Below are 15,617 nucleotides of genomic sequence, written 5' to 3'. Positions count from 1 at the left end.
TTCTCAAAATTGCCACCTATATTCATACTGCTTTCATATATATATATGAAAGGTGAAGTATGTTGGCAGAGAAACCAGTTAGGAGGAAACCAAGTACAAGATGGCAGTACTTGAACTCTGGGGTAGTGACAGTGGGGCTGATGGGAAATGGAAGGATATGAGCACTATCTAAGGGGTATCTCATGAAGAAATTTTACTGAAGAAATTTTAGTAAATTTCTTCAGTACTGAAGAAATTTTAGAAATTTTACATGAAGAAATTTTGCTGAAGAAAATTCCTGAAGAAATTTTACTCTTGGCTCTGCATTGTATTCTTCTAGGTTGTCTCTTATTTCTGTACCTTCCTTCTCAGTCTCCTTTGCTGGGTCTGTCCCTTCTGCTTAACTATTAAACACTTAGTTTGTTAGAACTGTGTCCTAGTCCTTCTTCTCTTCTTACTTCAACCCTTCTGTGTTAACTCATCCACTTGTAATATACATTACACACATGTATCTCATGTGTGTAATGAATATAACATCCAACCAGAGAAGACGATGTGCCCTATGCTCAGAAAACTTTGACCTCTTTGATTTAACCTAAGGTTTCCTCTCCCCAGATTTTCTTTAAAGAGTCATTGTTTCTCTGGCTTTCTCTCTATTCTCACAGCATCTTCCTTAAGGGGAAGTCTGCTCTACCCCAACATATTTGACTATTACTTATTTTCTTCCTTTTTATCAGTTCACACTGTTATAAATTAGCATCACTCCCCTCCCCGCCTGCACCACCCAAATATCACCTTTGTGCATGCATTTGTCTTCTAGCTAATGGAGATCAGGCTGTGAGCAAAACAGGCACATCTCTGCCCTCATAGATTTTACAACCTAGTGAATAATAATAGCCAAATGTGATGAGTACTTACTACATGCCAGTCATGGTTCTAAGCATTTTGCTGACCTGATTCATTTAATCCTCACAAAACTCTACAAGATAAGTATAGTCTCACTATTTTACAGGCTAAAAATCTGAGACACAGAAAAGTTACTGAAGCTCCAAGGTCACACTGTGCACCATAAGTGGCAGAGGTACGATGCAAACCCAGGCAGCCGGGCTCCAGAGCAGTGTTCTAACTACTACACTCTGTTGCCTCTCATTCATTCCATGACCTTCTTTGGTCTTACCTACATTGGGATGTGTTTGGGATATGCATTTTGCTCATTCCTATCTCATTCTTGCAAAATGCATTGTACTTGCTGTTCATGTCTGCGAACTTTCTCCTCAGGTTCTTACATAGTTGATTCCTTTATTTAATTCAAATTTATGTTCTTCTTGGAAAGAACTCTCCATCTCCTTCCCTACTTTATGTTTTCTCCTACTTCTTATATCTGAATATTCATGTTCATCTTTCGTGTCCCCTTCCCTGCTAGGATGTAGATTCCATGAGCTCAGCTTATATCAGTTCACCACTGAATCCCAGCACCTGGAGCAATGCCACACACAAAAGGGGCTCAACAAATGCTTGTTGATAAGAGAATAAATGAAAGAAGAGAGAAGGAGGAAGCTTAACAGTTTTTGAGAATAAATGAAAAAACAAACTGTTTGTATTCAATGTTTGCTGTTTGATGACTAATAGCAAAACAAAAACCAAAACAAACAAACAAAAACAAAGAAACCTATCTGGTTAAGAAAAATTGTGGGAATAGCAACTTGGTCAGATTCTATGCCATGAAAAATGTTAGAAGTGCAGACTCTATTACAATGAACAGTGATATTAAATAATTATCAATGAGAAAAAATAATATAAGGGAGTCTGTACACATTGTTGTTGAGAAATTGGTGCACATTTCTCAAAGCACAAACTCAGGTATGCAAGAAATGTAACTTAGTTGAATTCAATTTATGCTTCAAGTCCTTACCATGGGAATTGTCTTTTGTTAAGTCAATGTTGGGTACTATTTCAATATCTGAGTCTGTGTCTGAGTTTTGTAGGGCTCAAATCTGGTGGAGAGTTGAACAGGTTCTTTGTCATTGCTAAGTGTATTTTGCCTGAGTTGTAGTTCCCATCCGGTCCCTGGTGGGAGAATCCATGAAGATGGCTCTTCTCTTTCTAGATTCCCTCTGTGGGTCTCACTCATCTTTTTCCATAGCCTTCATTGGGGTCTAAGTCATCACCCAGTTCCTCTCTGCCGTTCTGCAGCCACAGGACTCTCTCTGAGGCTGCTTCATGCCTTCTCTAACCTAAGGTTGACCTAAGCTAAGGTTACCTTTCCCTAGATTTTCTTGAAAACATCATTGTTTCTCTTGCCTTTCTTACTCCACTCTCACAGTATCTTCCTTGAGTGGAAGTCTATCCTACCCCAAGATATCTGACTATTCCTTATTTTCTTCCTTTTTATCAGTTTACATCACTATAAATTAACATCACCACCCAGATATCACCTTTGTGCATGCACTGCTCTTCTAGGTAATGGAGATCCAGCTGTGAGCAAAACAGATACATCTCTGCATATCTGGTACATTACTGGTCAGTTCTATTCTACAATTTCCGTGCATGTGAATCTCTCTCTAAGGCTTGCCACCTTTGGTTTCACCTAGAAAGTAAGGCACACATTGGCTCTGTTTTGAAATCCCTCAAATGTTTTTTCTGTTTTGGTTGCTCACCACTTCTTCCCCTCAAATTAGGATTCAGCCTAGGGCTGGGAGGAAAACACACAGGACTCCTTCTCAGGAGCACACTGGCACTCAAGCTCCCTTACAACTCCTCCAGCCCAGGTCAGTTTAATTTGTCTAGGGGAGTAAGATAACTGGAAATGACTAAGGTTGCATTCTCCATACCATGAGGCAAAAAAAGGCTGGAATAGAACAGACCTCCTGCTCAGGGTTAGGGGGATGCAATCACCATGTGTGGATAGGTGGCCATGACTATTGCCACTCTCTTCCTCTACTAGCCCTTGGCTTGAAACCTAGACACATAGCTGGGGAGACTGAGTGGATTCCCACTTGATTGGTAGAATTCTGAATTAACAAGGACTTAGTTAAATTGACTGATTAATGGACTTAAATTGTCTTCCAATATTCAGCATAATGGGGGCTTGAACAAGAAATTAAGTTACAACTGTGTAAGTTACAACCATGAAAGATATAATTTTGAAACCATGAAAAGGATAATTTTGCCATGTTGAAAAATTAAAGATGGTTAAATTTCTTGCACACCTGAGAGGGTGTGCTGAAATTCTCTGATGCCTGCCAGATCACTTTTAAAAATCTAGTTTTGTGATGCATGCAAAGCAGATACTAATTTGAACAAGAGATGAGCTGGGATATTTTATTCATCAAATTATTTGTTTTTGAAAAATTATGCATATAAAAAATCACATTGATAAAAGATGATGGGGCCTAAGACATAAGAAGGAGGAGTATTAAGAATTCCATTACGCAGAGATGGATGCTTTGACACGAGTTAGAGACACTGCTTCTGCTGCTGATATGGGAATTCATCATGGCACAGTGGACAAACAATGCAATGAGCAGCACTTACCCTCAAGGACGGAGGTTATGATACTGACAACACTCATTGCCCTTTGGGCTCGGAAAGGTTCATCTAAGTATTCTGCTGACAAGAAAGTCTTCTTTTGTCCTGCATCGAATGCCTGCTGAGACACAAACAGAGTCAGGACACTCCCTTAACCTGACATCTTCATGGCAAAGTTGGATCATTCAGCCTCCTATTGGCCAGTCTCATATATAGTCATATGTCACTTAATGATAGAGACATGTTCCAACAAATACATCATTAGGTGATTTCATCATTCTGTGAACATCCTACATTGTACTTACACAAACAAATGCTATAGCCTTCTATACATCTAAGCTAAATAGTGTGGCCTATTGCTCCTAAGCTACAAATCTGTTCAGCATGTTATCGCTGAATACTGTAAGTATAAACAGTTAATAAACATAAAGAAAGTTTATAAAGTTTCCAACCATGAGGACTAAGCAAATGATACTAGTAGTCACTATTTATTGTTATCTGTCAGACATATATAAAAATGTTGGCACTTTATTATTTCATTTAACCCTCCAGCTATTTAGAAATCTTTTTACAAGGGGAGACAAGGAGGCTTGGATAATTTAAAGGACTTGCTAAAGGTGACTCAGGTGGTAACTGGCACAGTTGGGACTAAAATACAGGTCCATACTAAACAGAAGGGCCTAAAGAGTCAATCTTTCACTAGCCTGGTAATTTAACTAGACTGAATCAAGGTCAGAATATCTAAACACATGATAATCGCAGAAACAGAGAGAAGAGGGTGAGGGCCCATCACAAGAGAGGCATAAATGCCTTCAATGAGGCATTTTCTAGAGCGCTAATGCACTTCCAGCGAGCCCTGCAGGCTACCTTTGACTTTAAGGCTCTGTTTTGGTGATTCCATTTGCCTTGGAGACCTACTCTATACCTTCTCTGCTCTCTCTGTGCCTGAGGAGGGAGACCTGTACAAAATGCATTACCCTTGCCCTCTGGTTCTGGCCAGGTTTGGTTAATGGGAGGCATAGGCAAGACATTCAAGGATAGAATGAGAGACAAGTCAGGGATTTTCCCCTGGCTGCTTCTCTTCTGTGCTATGAATAAGTAGCAGAGCTGTGATTCTCTACTAAGATCACAAGTTCTGCCACACGGCCTCTCTGACACATGAGGGCAGCTGCTGCTTTAGTCTGATTCTGGTCCTTTCCTTCATCCCTTCAGCCTAGGCATGTAACAACTTCCCCCTGTTACTAGTTTCTAGGTGCCTCACTGTCCCTTATTCATTCCGTAAGCCCAGCCCACACCTCTGTAAATACTTTACTAAACTCTATTAGCCCACTGGAGTGGTCCATCTGTTTCTTGCTGAGACCCTGAATCACATGGCATCGAATTAGAGACCGAGCTAAGGCAACTCTGTAAGACTTACCTGTATCAGTGGAACCATATATTGGTCTCTTTACAATTCTGTCTGCAAATTGCTCTGTATCCCTGGCTAGCCAGAGAGGGCAAATGAAAAACACTAGAAACATCATTACTGAAACTGGAGGGGAGAGCTCAAATTAACTCACAGCTCCCAATCCAATGAGGAATCCCTGACTTGCCATTACACTCTGCTATTATTCTATTAAAGAGTGCTGGCCAGTTAGTCACTGTTGCCTAATTTGTTCATTTTGGCAAATTATTTCTTCGGTGAGTAAAGCAAGGAATACTGTGCTTCTATTCAGATCTGTCCTAAGAAACTCCCAGAATTTATCTGGGTTCCATTTGCCCAGCCTAGAGGAGTTTGCATAGAGCCATAAGCAGGAAGAGAAGGGTCCTTCAGTTTTTCTCATACCTGTCCAGGAAGAAAGCAGGCCTATCACTGAGGCAGTGATGTTGAGTGGGGACAGAGAAACACTGATAAGAAATATGGGGTCAAATGGAATATAATTTGCATCACTGTACTGCAGAATAAACCAGGAAACCTGTTTGACCTCAGGCCAACTCAATCTCTCTCTCTCTGGGTCTCATCTTCTATGTCTGTAAAAAAGGAGTAGAATGGGGAGGCATTGGACAGGATGATGGCTAAAGATCCCTTCCATTGGTGACACTCAGGCTTCTATGGCCCAAGGTTTCTAGCTGGAAGACAGCCTGGGGGAGTCTGAAGCATTCACACACTCACCGAGACTTCAACAGCTCCAGGAGCAAGCTCACTAGTGGGTGGCAGTGGGTGTTCATCTTCTCCATGCCTGGAGTCAGGGTTGCTGGGTTGAGGAAGAGGACTTCTAGGGAGGGGGCCTTGCTGGCCAGCACTCCCACCCAGCAGCAGAGAGCCCCGATGGCTTTCGTGGTCTCCAGGAAAGACTCCATCGTCTGTGACTACCTCAGGGAGTGAAATATCTCGGCCGGGGGACCGGAAATGGAACACGCTGCCATGGCTAGCCCGGCGTTTTCCAGAGGCAAGGCCTAGAAAAGACTGGGCATTGCCCCAAAGGAGCAAGAAGGCTGGAAACTGGTCTTCTGGAAAATCTAGAGCCCAACACTTCCCTCTACCTACTCCCATTTCCCCGCCCCTATTTTTATGACCTTTCAGTAGCTAAGTAAAGGCACAAATCTAAGGGGTATTCTAGGTATGCATGATGAGGGAAAAGGAAAAAAGGAGATTCTAGACAGACTCGGGGAAAGACCAGGAGAGAGAAGAGATCACAGGGTGCCGATGCTCAGCAAATAGGTTATCATGGCCAGGAATATGTCAGAGGAAACCTTGTCATCTGGATAGGTCAACTGTTTGCCAACCTTTGGCCACAGGGCTAGACAAAGCTGTCTTAAGTTCCCTTTTCCACATGCAAAGTTGTGACCTAAGGAGGCTACTACACATACCAGTACTGGAACATACTTGGTAAGTGGTTGTTGAATGAACGAGTGCACTTCATTGTCTGAAAATTAGGTTGTGCAATTCATTAGATCCTGTCTGTATGAGTGTGAGAGTTTGTGTTGCACAGGAGGAGACAAGAACTGTACAGTGTAATGAGCTTCTAGGATCCCTCGAGGCTTGAACAGTCAACAATGGAGAGATTGAAGGAAGGGTTGCAGCCTAATTTCCTGGAAGAATAATGTCATTCCTCCAAATCAATAAACATTTCCCATCAAAATCTTCCATTGAGGGAACTGTGTGGCTTAGAGTTGCCAGAGAAAAGAGCTAATTCACAAGCCCAGAGCCCTCAGAGAATTAGTGTGCTGGGTTAGGTAGTTCCCATGACCATAGTGAAACTTGATCATAGCAAACCATCATTTCTGTCCTCAGGTGGTCTATAGTATGTCCAAAATCTAAACATTGACTTCATACCAAACTCTGATCATACTGACTTATTCCACTCACATTCCTTAATTCCTTTTATTTACCAAACTACTGAAGTGGAGAATCTTGCCAACTGGGGTTCTCCTTAATAATCCCCTTATCTCACAGAACCGGTTTCCTCTCTTGATCATTTGAAGCCCGATCCTGTTTAGCAACCATTACTAAAAGCCCAGTATTATAAAAAGTAGAGTACTCTCTGCCTGTAATACACACCCAAGGACTACAGAACTCATAAAATGCAAAAATCCTTCCCATTTTTGAAGCAAATGAGAAAAATTGACACATCCATATTAAAGAAAGGAATACTACATTATTTGCACTTGAGCACCAAGCAAACCAATCAAGAAACTAAGAAGAAAATTTTGGTTGCATATTTGACAGCAGTGTCTCCTTGGCCACGAGTTATTTTAGAATTAAGCTTTTTGACAAATGGTGGGCAATGTCTTCTGAGTAAAAACATTAGAATTGCTTTAAAAGGCATCCTCTGAGGAAACCAACTGGTCTGTGATTTTCCACAAAAACCCTCCTGGGTCTCTCCTATATATTCCTCTATTTCATTTCTGCAGGTTATAAAATGGCTTTATACAAAAACTGCATTAGGTCTATTTACCAGATGAATGTACCTGGGAAAAGAGGGAGAAGATGCCTTCCTGGGTGGGCTCCAATCAATCAGTTAGCATTAAAGCAGTACTCAAACGGTGCCTCCCCATCTTTGCACATACATGTTGTTCTTTCTGCCAGGAAAATACTCCTCCCCAAATTCTCTCAAGTCTTCAATTACTGGAAGAATCTCTACATGCTATTTATCATTGACCCCAATTATCCCCTCCTCCAGGAGGCCTTTTCTGATACCTATCCAGCCCCATGAGAGTGGATGTTTCTTCCTCGATTGTCAAAACACCACGTATGTGTCTCTAATACACTATTTAACACATAGCTGTGTTTATATCTGCCTCCTCCACCCAAATGGAAATCCTTGGGGAGAAGAACATGTTCTAGTCATCTCTTTATACCAAGCACCTAGTACTGTTGAATGAACAAGTTGCAGCTCTTCTTTTTTCCCTTTGAAAATAAGCATCACTGGAGAGACAAGCACACATACCAATTACTGGACATCCAAGTGCTAATCTGCGTGGGGCTGACAGAATGGGGTAATTAAAGCCCAATTCAGTGTCATTGACATTTCCATGGAAGCTGTGATTCATCCTGTTCTGTGATTGTCTGAACTGTGCCCCATGTATGCCAGGTGCTTCTCAAAAGAGGCAAAGCAAGAAAGAGGAGGGCACAGATGCAGATAGATGCTGAAGTGTGGGTGTGTCATGAGGTTGGTGTGCATGCGAGTGTGTCTGTATATGCACACATAAATCTGAGGGTTTGAGAGACGGTATTGCAAAAAAGTAAAACATCCTTTGGCTTAGCACAGGAAAAGAGGTTGAGAGGGAAGTGAGAGGCATAAAACATAAAAATAGCCATGTTGATCCCCTTTTCCACACTGTTAGTGTGGAGCCACCCTCCCACACAGCCAATATTATGTGTCAGACCTACAGAAAGGGCATATTTGGGGTAAAAGGACCTTCAAGGGGCAGGAAGGTGGTGGGAGGAAGCGTGTCGAGGAAAGTTGCAGTGCAAATTTTAGAGTGGGAGGCAGAAAGTTATTATGGGGGGAACAGAATTGCTACAGGGTCTGAGGTGAGGTGCTGAAGCCATTCCCAGGCTGGATTGTGTCACAGAGATGGGTGCTGGGAACTTTTCTGCTAAAAACAGGTGACAGCTTGAATTGCAGGGCCTTAGGAAGGTCAGAAATTATACCCAACAATTATGTAAAATTCTGATGTGTCAATTTTAAATAAACTAAGTAAAAAATAAAAACCACCTCGACACATCAGAAAGAAAAAAAAAAAAAGGTGTGTGAAGGATCTTAGCACCACAGACAGGGAACCTTAGGCTGTAGAACTGCAGACCAGAGCGTCAGAAGGAAGCTGTCCTTTGATGTTCACAGACACCTTAAGATCGGCATGTTCAATATGGGCTTCCCACCTTTCCTACAAACCTGGGTTCTTCTTCCAGTGTCCTCATCTTGGAATTACCATCCATTTCATTGCCCGATCCTGAAACCTGGGAGTCAAATTGGACTCCGCTTTCCTTTTTCCACAGTCCACAATCCCAATCTTGTGGATCCCCCTCCCTCAAAGTGTCCTTATAATTCACCCCTTTTCCTCATCTATAATTACACTTTCCTAGTTTAAGACAGCATTTTGGAGGAGTGTCTGGATCCTTGTAAGCTCTGTGCCTCCAGCTCTTTCTCTGCCACACACCTCTTCCCACTCCAACCCACTGTCCACGGCAGCTGCAATGGTGGGTAATCTTTAGAGCACAAACCTGAGCCTCTTACCATCCTGCGCTGGTTGTAAGGATCAGAACGGGGTGATTTGTTGTCTTCTGTGGAGCCCTCTGACACTCTTGACTTTATTCTGTGCCTTCTCTCACTGGCATTTTTGGAGGTTAAAGGTGATCCGTTGTGGGAGTGGAGAGAGGTTGTGTCAATCCCCAGCGCTGCCAGCACCTGTGACAAGAGAACAACAGGTGTAGCCAATAGTATTTGCTTGGACTTGGAATAAATGTGTCCCTCAGACATGGGGTGCCAGATGGAGGAGATATCTGAAACAGAGAAGCTCAAGGGTTAGGACCTGGGTGGTGGTGGGATTAGGCCATGGCAGGAACAGACACCTCTGGGTTACCCCCCACTCATTCATGGGGCACTCTGTTGGTGCCCCACCCAGATCCCTTTCACCAGATCAGCACACCTATCCTAAGCTGCTTGAGTGGCAGCAGTTACTGACTCATACTTGCAGCATTCTGAAAAAAAAAAAAAAAAAAAAAAAAAAAGCTCTTTTGGCTGCCTGCTTCTAGGATAGGTATGGGGAGGGTGCAAACAGCTGGCCCCCTTGCCTCAAGGTAGGGCTAACTGTGGTACAGGTCATGCCCCAGAGTTCCCCATGGGATCAAGCTGAAGCTGGTCTCCAGCTGAGAACACTCCTTGTTTAGTTCCACCCTCTGCCCCATTCTGTTTTCTTTAACTCACTTTCTCCTGAGAGCATTCCCTCAATAGGTCACTTGCACAAGAATCCTCACATAAGTTCTTTGAGAAAACCTGAGGTAATATGGTCCCTGAGGCAAGATGATTCCTCCTATAGCTCCCTAAATGGCAGCCCTAATTAAAGTGGCTAGTCCAGAACTCTATCCAAGAATGGAAGTCTGCAACTTTCTTCACAAACTTCCACTCCTTACAAACCTCCTGCTCCTTCCGGAGCTTTTCGAGGGCCTCCTGGAACAACTTCTCCTTTGCTTCAATTTCATCAATGGTTGCCTGGTTCTGCTCCTCATATGCCATGGTGACTACAGCCAAGATCAAGTTGACCAGGTAGAAAGATCCCAGGAAGATTACGAGCACAAAAAAGATCATATAGATTTTCCCAGAAGCCCTCAGGGTCTGCAGATTCAAAGGAAAGAAGATAAACCTGTACCCATAGCACATGGATCCCTGAATTTAAGTCAGGCTCCTCCAGGAAAAGCACAGCCATACAGGTGACCCACCAGCCTCCAACCAAGTCTGTGTGGGAGAATGCAGCTCAGTACCTGCTGGTAGAGGCGTTCCCAGGAATCCTGTGTCATGAGGCGGAACAGTGAGAGGAAAGCCCAAGCAAAGGAATCAAAGCTGGTGTAGTTAAAATCCGGATTGTCAGAAGTTTTAAGGCAGATATAACCATCAGGACAGTGGCTGCAGCAAGAACAAAGAAGGTTATCCCCTGCTTATTGCACACAAGGCAGCCCAGGGCTGTGAGACAACCACAGAGTTTTATGTCAGAGATCAGAGTTCAAGACCTAGTCTTCATCTCATTAGCAGGATGATCTTGGACACTTGGTCTGTTTAGGTCTTGGTTTCTGTTATCCATAAAATGGAGATGCTAATACTTTCACGTCAGAATTTCATGCACAGGGGAGTGGTCTGGGGAAGGCAGCCGACTGCCCAGACATGATACCATGAGCTCTTTGCCAGTTCACACCAGGGAAAGGAGAGTCAGTAGCAATGATGTAGACTTAAAACTTGAGCCTGTTGGCATCACCTGCAGAGTTGTCTATCAAGGGAGGTCTCACATTAGCCAAGTTCACTGATTAATTATATATAACAGTGGAAATAACACTTTCCACTTACTGAGCACTTTCTGTGTTCCTCTCTCTCCCCTTAAGTGCTTTACAAACACTGTAGTTTAATCACTCAATGTTCTTTCTTTACAGATAAGGAAGCTGGGGGTCAGAAAGAAATCAGTTGCCTAAAACTATGCAGGTGTCAATATATTTATTAAAAGGAGAAATATAACTGTCAAGTAGCCCAATACTTGAGTCAGCCTAGTCTCCTCCTGAAGATGGCCTATGAAGGAAGGGCAAATTGAAAATGACTGCCTGGTGAGTATTGGGGTGGGAGTGCTGAACTCCTTCCTCTCTCTCATAATAGTAGGATGAGTTGATGTCAAGAAGCATCTGTCAGCTCAGGGAGCATAAAGGGCTCTCATCTATCCTAGTGGAGATTGACTGATCAATGAAACAGGAATGCCTCGTTTGAAGTCCAGAATTATGTTTTTTAAAATTTTTTTCTTTATTTTCCTTTTTTATTTACCTGCATTCCTTGTGAATACATGGAATTCTTTTACTCCCAGGATTTCTCCATGAACTCCAACCTCTGGGGCTCTCCTTATCCCAGACATCCATGTGAACAACGCATACCATGGATTAGAGCTCTGACAACTTAATTCTAATCAGTTCCAATTCTATCTCCACTTCGACTGAAGATTGCAAGTTCCCTAGCTTTGTAGACCCACATTTAAAGGCAGGCTCTCGGTTTGCTCTTCCAAGGCGCTAGGCAACCCATTACCTGTAGGTTTCTTAATTAACTCTGAGGGCAGCCTTATTTCTATGTCTTCTGTAGAAGCCCACTGTAGTCACTACATATCAACAGTTCACTGCTCTTAGGATTAAATGAGATCACTGCACAGTATCTTGCACTTCTGCATAGTAAATATTGTAAATAAACGTGAAGGAAAATTCCTATTGTTTTTAACCTTGGAAGCTGCTGAAAAGATAAACTGGAATAATATATAATACATGTGGAAGAACACTGAAAATTATCAGCTATTTTCTGGTATTCATTTTCTGCCTTGCGACCCCTGACCTTCCTCCCACAGTGCCATTGGTCAATGTGGGCCTTTCCTCAGGGCTCTGGCTTCTCTGCAGCCCCACAGAGGACCCAGGGTTAGCTTTCATGGCATGACCCTCCAGGGCTCACTCTGTCCATTATCCTGAGCTGGCCTCTCTCTGACATCCCAGCCTGGTCCACTCCCCAACTGCCTGGCTGCGACCTGCTCAGTAGCGGGCCTGGCCTCTCAGGGAGCTGAGCTGTGGAGATGTGTAGATGGACTCCACAACTTTACCACAAAAAGGACTTGAGCTGCTCTGGAGCCATTGCCTTGAGAAATGGCATTATCTAGACAGAAGAAGGATGCTGAGGGGCTTGTAGTTTACATTTAAGTCAAAGGCAAATGAAAATTGACGTCAGAACAACCGTCCCATGAGCCAAAGAACCAAATGCGAAGTGCATTTGTGAAAGAAGAGTCCAAGGAACCTGATGTTGACCAAATGCTCCTGCTTGTTTCCAGTCCTCAGCTCTAACTGAGATTGTTTTCCTAGTGAGCTGATGAAGGTGGAGCCTCATGCAGGCTCCATACAGGTCCACCTGGGCAATATGGAGCTGTCAGCCTCTCAGGGAGTGGGGGCGTTGTGAGCTCTGCTCTTCTAAGCTCTCAGCCATGGAGGTGGGTGAGATGGCCTTTTTGATCTTTTGCCTAAACTCTTTCTGCTCATGCTTTCCTCCAGTGGCCAAAGCAGCAGGCAGAGCTGAGGGGTCCTCATCCCTTAGCTTTGTCTCACATTCTGTTCTGCGACCTGGAATGGCCGTCACTCAAACTGTCTTGTATTCACCCAGTCTGGAGACATCCTACCTGCCCTTGAAAGCTCACTTCAAATACCACCTCCAAAAAACCTTCCTGACTTTCTCTCTTGCCTCACACCGCCATCTCACTGTGTTTCCCCAGCCCGTGAAGCCTCTAGTAAAGAACTTGTTCTCCACAGAGTAGCATCTTTATGTCTATGCATGAGAAATTGCAAACTAGCAGCTTATAGGTTGGATTTGGCTGGCAGAAATATTTTGTTTGGCCCAACAATACGTAGACATTTTTTGGAATAGGTAGCCAATGTTTATAGTTGGGACATTTTATATAAAAATCTAAATTTCCTATTTTTATTTTAAAAGTTGGAAGAGCTGGAAACAGTGAACCCACATTTCCACATGGCAACCAAAATCTGGACAGAGCAGTGGGGCTGTCCCCTTTAGAGGAGGCATGAACTCTCAGCTCCTAGGTTCCCTCCTGGCCCTCTCCAACTCATTTGTTATTATAAATCTGGCCTCTGTAAGAATTTGAAATTGCGAAGTCTGATACACGTGTTTATTCCTCTATTTGTGAGGGTAATGTGGCTATAGAATGGAGTTAGCTGTGATGATTAAGTGTAGAGAATTTGACACAAATAAGAATTGGTTCCTTCCTGGGGTAGACTGTTTATTAAAATGGCTATAATTCTTCTCCCTGTGTACCCACATCCTTTCCAGTGTGACTTTTCAGCTTATTCCATTGAGTGATGAAGTCTATTTCTCTACTTCTTGGATCTGGACTGTACTGGGACTTGCTTTGGTCAATAGAATGTACAAAAGGTACATTGTGTTGGTTCTAAGCCTAGGCCTGAAGAAGCTTTGCAAACTTCCACTGTTTCTCTGGGAACCCTGCCATGAGAACAGGCCCAGACTAACCTGCTTGGAGGTGAGAGGACACATTAGCAGAGATAGGACATCCTAGACCAGCCATCTCCAAGTTAATCTGCTGTCTGCATATGCGTGAATGAGCCTAGTCAATGTCAGCCAATGCCCATCTGATCCCAGCTCAAAATGCTGATGCACAGAATCAAAAATTAAATAAATTGTTGTTTTAACTCACAAAATTTTGAGGTCATTTGTTACACGCAAAAACTAACTCATAATTCCCTCCCCATGAGCTCTGGGTTGGCAAAGAGTATGATTTATTTATTTTATACATCTTTCCCAGGACCTGCAACCCCATCTGTGTCCATAATATGCCAAGGACAAGATGGAGAAAGAGAAATAATTGTTGGGAATTGTTGCTTTGTCATAAGTTGGGAACTCACCCTGAGTCAGATCCATTGCCACACAGTAAGGGATCAGAAGTGCCTCGCTTGTTTATGTAGATATCTGCTGAAGAAAGGAAGAAAAGAAAGCCTCACAGATGGTTCTGAACCCTCCAACCCAAGCCTTGTGTGGTGAATGCAACACTCCCAAGTCTTCCAAAGTAAGCTCCTTTGGCTACAGGTACTCAGTGGGCATACTGGGCCACACAGAAGGTGTAAAGTCACATCTGAAAAGAGAAAAGCTGAGCAGTGACTTCGGCTCTCTGTCTCCCCCAGCAAGGGTAGAATGACTTGTCTGTAGATTTATGGCTCATTTCCTTGCAAGAGGGATGCTGAGCAACAGGAAATAGAATACCCAAAAGTAAAACACAACTCAAGAGAAGCATTTTGACAGGAAAGGGAAATCAAAATATACGTCTATACACACACACAGGGGTTCCATATCCCCTGTCCCTATATGGTACCAAGGTTCCAACCAGACCTTGATCCCTATGGAAGAAACTCCACTCACGTTTTCTGTGAGATGAGTAGTTGGTTGTCTCATTGACAGCCATATCATTCTTGACACATTTATTCTTGAGATTGCCCTTGAAGAGTTGCAGCCCCACCAACGCAAAAACACTCAGGCAGAAGATAGTGAGGATGGTCACATCAGCCAGTTTCTTCACTGAGTTAATCAGGGCCCCCACAATGATCTTCAGGCCTGTGGGAAGATGACAGTGGATGAGGGAGCACACACAGAGCACACATCTTCATCTTAGCCATCCTCCCTCATCTCTACATACAGGAGTGAAGTATATACACACTCCAGGGCAGTTCCAAGACCTTTCCCATCCGAAGCTTACATTTACTTGAGAGGCAGGCAGTTAGGCAGGGGCTATTCTCATTATAAAGACGATGTAACTGAGACCCAGGCAATAAATTTTTTATCATCTTGAAGCTAATAAAATTCCTGACACTAGCAACTCAATTTAAATAATTTATGCTGAGTACCTACTTTTTCAGGCACTGTGCTAGGCATGAAGCTACTAACTTCACCCCAGTAATTTGGCATCTATCTTTCTGCATGCATCTCTCAGTTCTGGGAGGCAGCTTGAAACTCGGGACACATGAACCTCACTCTGTGTGTGTGTGTGTGTGTGTGTGTGTGTGTGTGAGAGAGAGAGAGAGAGAGAGACACATGTAAGAAAGATAGAGTGAAACAAAAATAGACCAAGAGAAAGAAAAAGACAGAGACACAGAGAAACAGAGAGGTGAGTTTTGCAATAGAGAGAGACTGTAAGAAACACTGAGACAGTCACTGGGGCATAAATAGAACTTGTGCCAAGCACAGCTGGCAGCAAAGAAGGATACACCTGCTTGTTTAAGGAGGGATGATTTGTTGCTCTGATAAGTAAAATCAACTTCTTTGGGAGAGCAGCTTCACAGGTAGCAGAAAGAACTCTAACCAGGGAAGCAATTTAGGATTTATTTT

The 15,617-nt window shown here is 43.2% G+C and overlaps 1 protein-coding gene and 1 long non-coding RNA gene across 4 annotated transcripts in view; one reads left to right on the top strand and one right to left on the bottom strand.

The window, feature by feature from the left end:
- The window catches only part of LOC113224929, a 29,216-nt gene extending 28,812 nt beyond the window's left edge, over positions 1-404 (top strand). Inside the window, exon 3 of the long non-coding RNA XR_003309566.1 lies at positions 320-404. This is a non-coding gene — a long non-coding RNA (uncharacterized LOC113224929). The remainder of the gene's footprint in view (positions 1-319) is intronic.
- Positions 1-15,617, bottom strand: part of SCN10A (sodium voltage-gated channel alpha subunit 10) — a 95,794-nt gene that overhangs the window by 48,038 nt on the left and 32,139 nt on the right. For 2 of the 3 annotated variants that reach the window (XM_023231614.1, XM_023231615.1), the window contains exons 6-12: positions 14,655-14,846; positions 14,144-14,210; positions 10,472-10,613; positions 10,128-10,325; positions 9,228-9,398; positions 5,660-5,953; positions 3,514-3,625 (exon numbers count right to left, since the gene is read on the bottom strand). In XM_023231614.1, the coding sequence (XP_023087382.1) occupies positions 3,514-3,625; positions 5,660-5,953; positions 9,228-9,398; positions 10,128-10,325; positions 10,472-10,613; positions 14,144-14,210; positions 14,655-14,846 (1,176 nt within the window). The remainder of the gene's footprint in view (positions 1-3,513; positions 3,626-5,659; positions 5,954-9,227; positions 9,399-10,127; positions 10,326-10,471; positions 10,614-14,143; positions 14,211-14,654; positions 14,847-15,617) is intronic. The other variant, XM_023231616.1, reaches the window with a different exon arrangement.

The sequence above is a fragment of the Piliocolobus tephrosceles genome, chromosome 2, assembly GCF_002776525.5.
Source record: "Piliocolobus tephrosceles isolate RC106 chromosome 2, ASM277652v3, whole genome shotgun sequence".
Taxonomy (NCBI): domain Eukaryota; kingdom Metazoa; phylum Chordata; class Mammalia; order Primates; family Cercopithecidae; genus Piliocolobus; species Piliocolobus tephrosceles.
This window is presented reverse-complemented; position numbering and strand designations above follow the sequence as displayed.